At 50.1% G+C, this 1,135-nt stretch overlaps 1 protein-coding gene across 1 annotated transcript in view; it reads right to left on the bottom strand.

Annotated features, from left to right (window-relative positions):
* Positions 1–429: 429 nt before the first annotated feature.
* Positions 430–1,135, bottom strand: part of LOC106014125 (putative uncharacterized protein FLJ46204) — a gene marked incomplete at its 5' end in the record, with an annotated part of 2,013 nt that continues 1,307 nt past the window's right edge. The window contains one exon of the mRNA XM_013091183.1: positions 430–542. Within this exon, the coding sequence (XP_012946637.1) occupies positions 430–542 (113 nt within the window). The remainder of the gene's footprint in view (positions 543–1,135) is intronic.

Raw genomic sequence — 1,135 nt, 5'->3', positions numbered from 1 at the left:
GTCCTCTGTGCTATAGTCCTGGCCCACAACACGCCTGTGTCACCTGCCATGACAAGACAACACACCCAACCACGCACCGCGTCCTCTGTGCTATAGTCCTGGCCCACAACACGCCTGTGTCACCTGCCATGACAAGACAACACACCCAACCACGCACCGCGTCCTCTGTGCTATAGTCCTGGCCCACAACACGCCTGTGTCACCTGCTATGAACTATGACAAGACAACACACCCAACCATGCACCGCGTCCTCTGTGCTAGTCCGCAGCACGCCCGGGTCACTGCGGTAGCAACTGTGCTCCTGCTAGATCTACACAGCACACAGCACACATCACACAGCACACAGCGACCACACAGCAACCACACAGCGACCGTGCGAGCCGCGATGGTGACAGAGACTGGCTTGGGACATAAACGGTGTAGGCCACACTAGCCGTGGTGTTGGCGCGAGAGACCTGGACTAGAGATCTCTGTGTTTGGAACGACTGGCATTCCTCTAAGGTGCTGCGTAAATGATGGCTCTGATGGCGTGACTGCACTCACTAGGGAGTGTGACACATTGACACATTAAACATTTGTGTCAACACGCTCTGTGCTCTGTGTGTTTGATTCGGGGGATTGCATACGTTCAGTGCACTGCCTGAAGAAGTGTGGAGACTGAGGGAAACAGGTAAAGAAATTCATGTTGTCGTCTTTTTGTTTGGCGAGCACCTATTTCCAATGAACAATACAATACGTGGTTTCTCTTTCTGTGGTTTCTCTGTGTGTGGTTTCTCTGTCTGTGGTTTCTCTTTCTTTCGCCCACTAATTCTTCATTTTGCAATGTTTGAGCATCTGTTCTTGGGTTGTTGCTGAATGTTGTTTCGTTTTTCTGCCCTGATATCGTAGAATTTCTGAGAAAAAGAATCGGAATGCGCTGGTAGATCTAATGTGTGTGTTTATTTAATATTTTTTGGGGGTGTGTATTGTGTTTGTGCACGTGTGGGTGTGTGCTGTGTGCGTGTGTTTGTGCACGTGTGGGTGTGTGGTATCTTTTTTTTTGGCGGGGTGCATATGTGTCTATGTGTGGGTGTGCGCGTGTGTGTGTGTGTTTGTGTGTGAGTGTGAGAGAGAGAGAGAGAGAGAGAGAGAGAGA

This window comes from Aplysia californica, unplaced genomic scaffold, assembly GCF_000002075.1.
Source record: "Aplysia californica isolate F4 #8 unplaced genomic scaffold, AplCal3.0 scaffold02723, whole genome shotgun sequence".
In the NCBI taxonomy this organism is placed as follows: Eukaryota; Metazoa; Mollusca; class Gastropoda; order Aplysiida; family Aplysiidae; genus Aplysia; species Aplysia californica.
The sequence above is the reverse complement of the archived record's forward strand: the minus strand, read 5'-3'. Positions and strand labels throughout refer to the sequence as shown.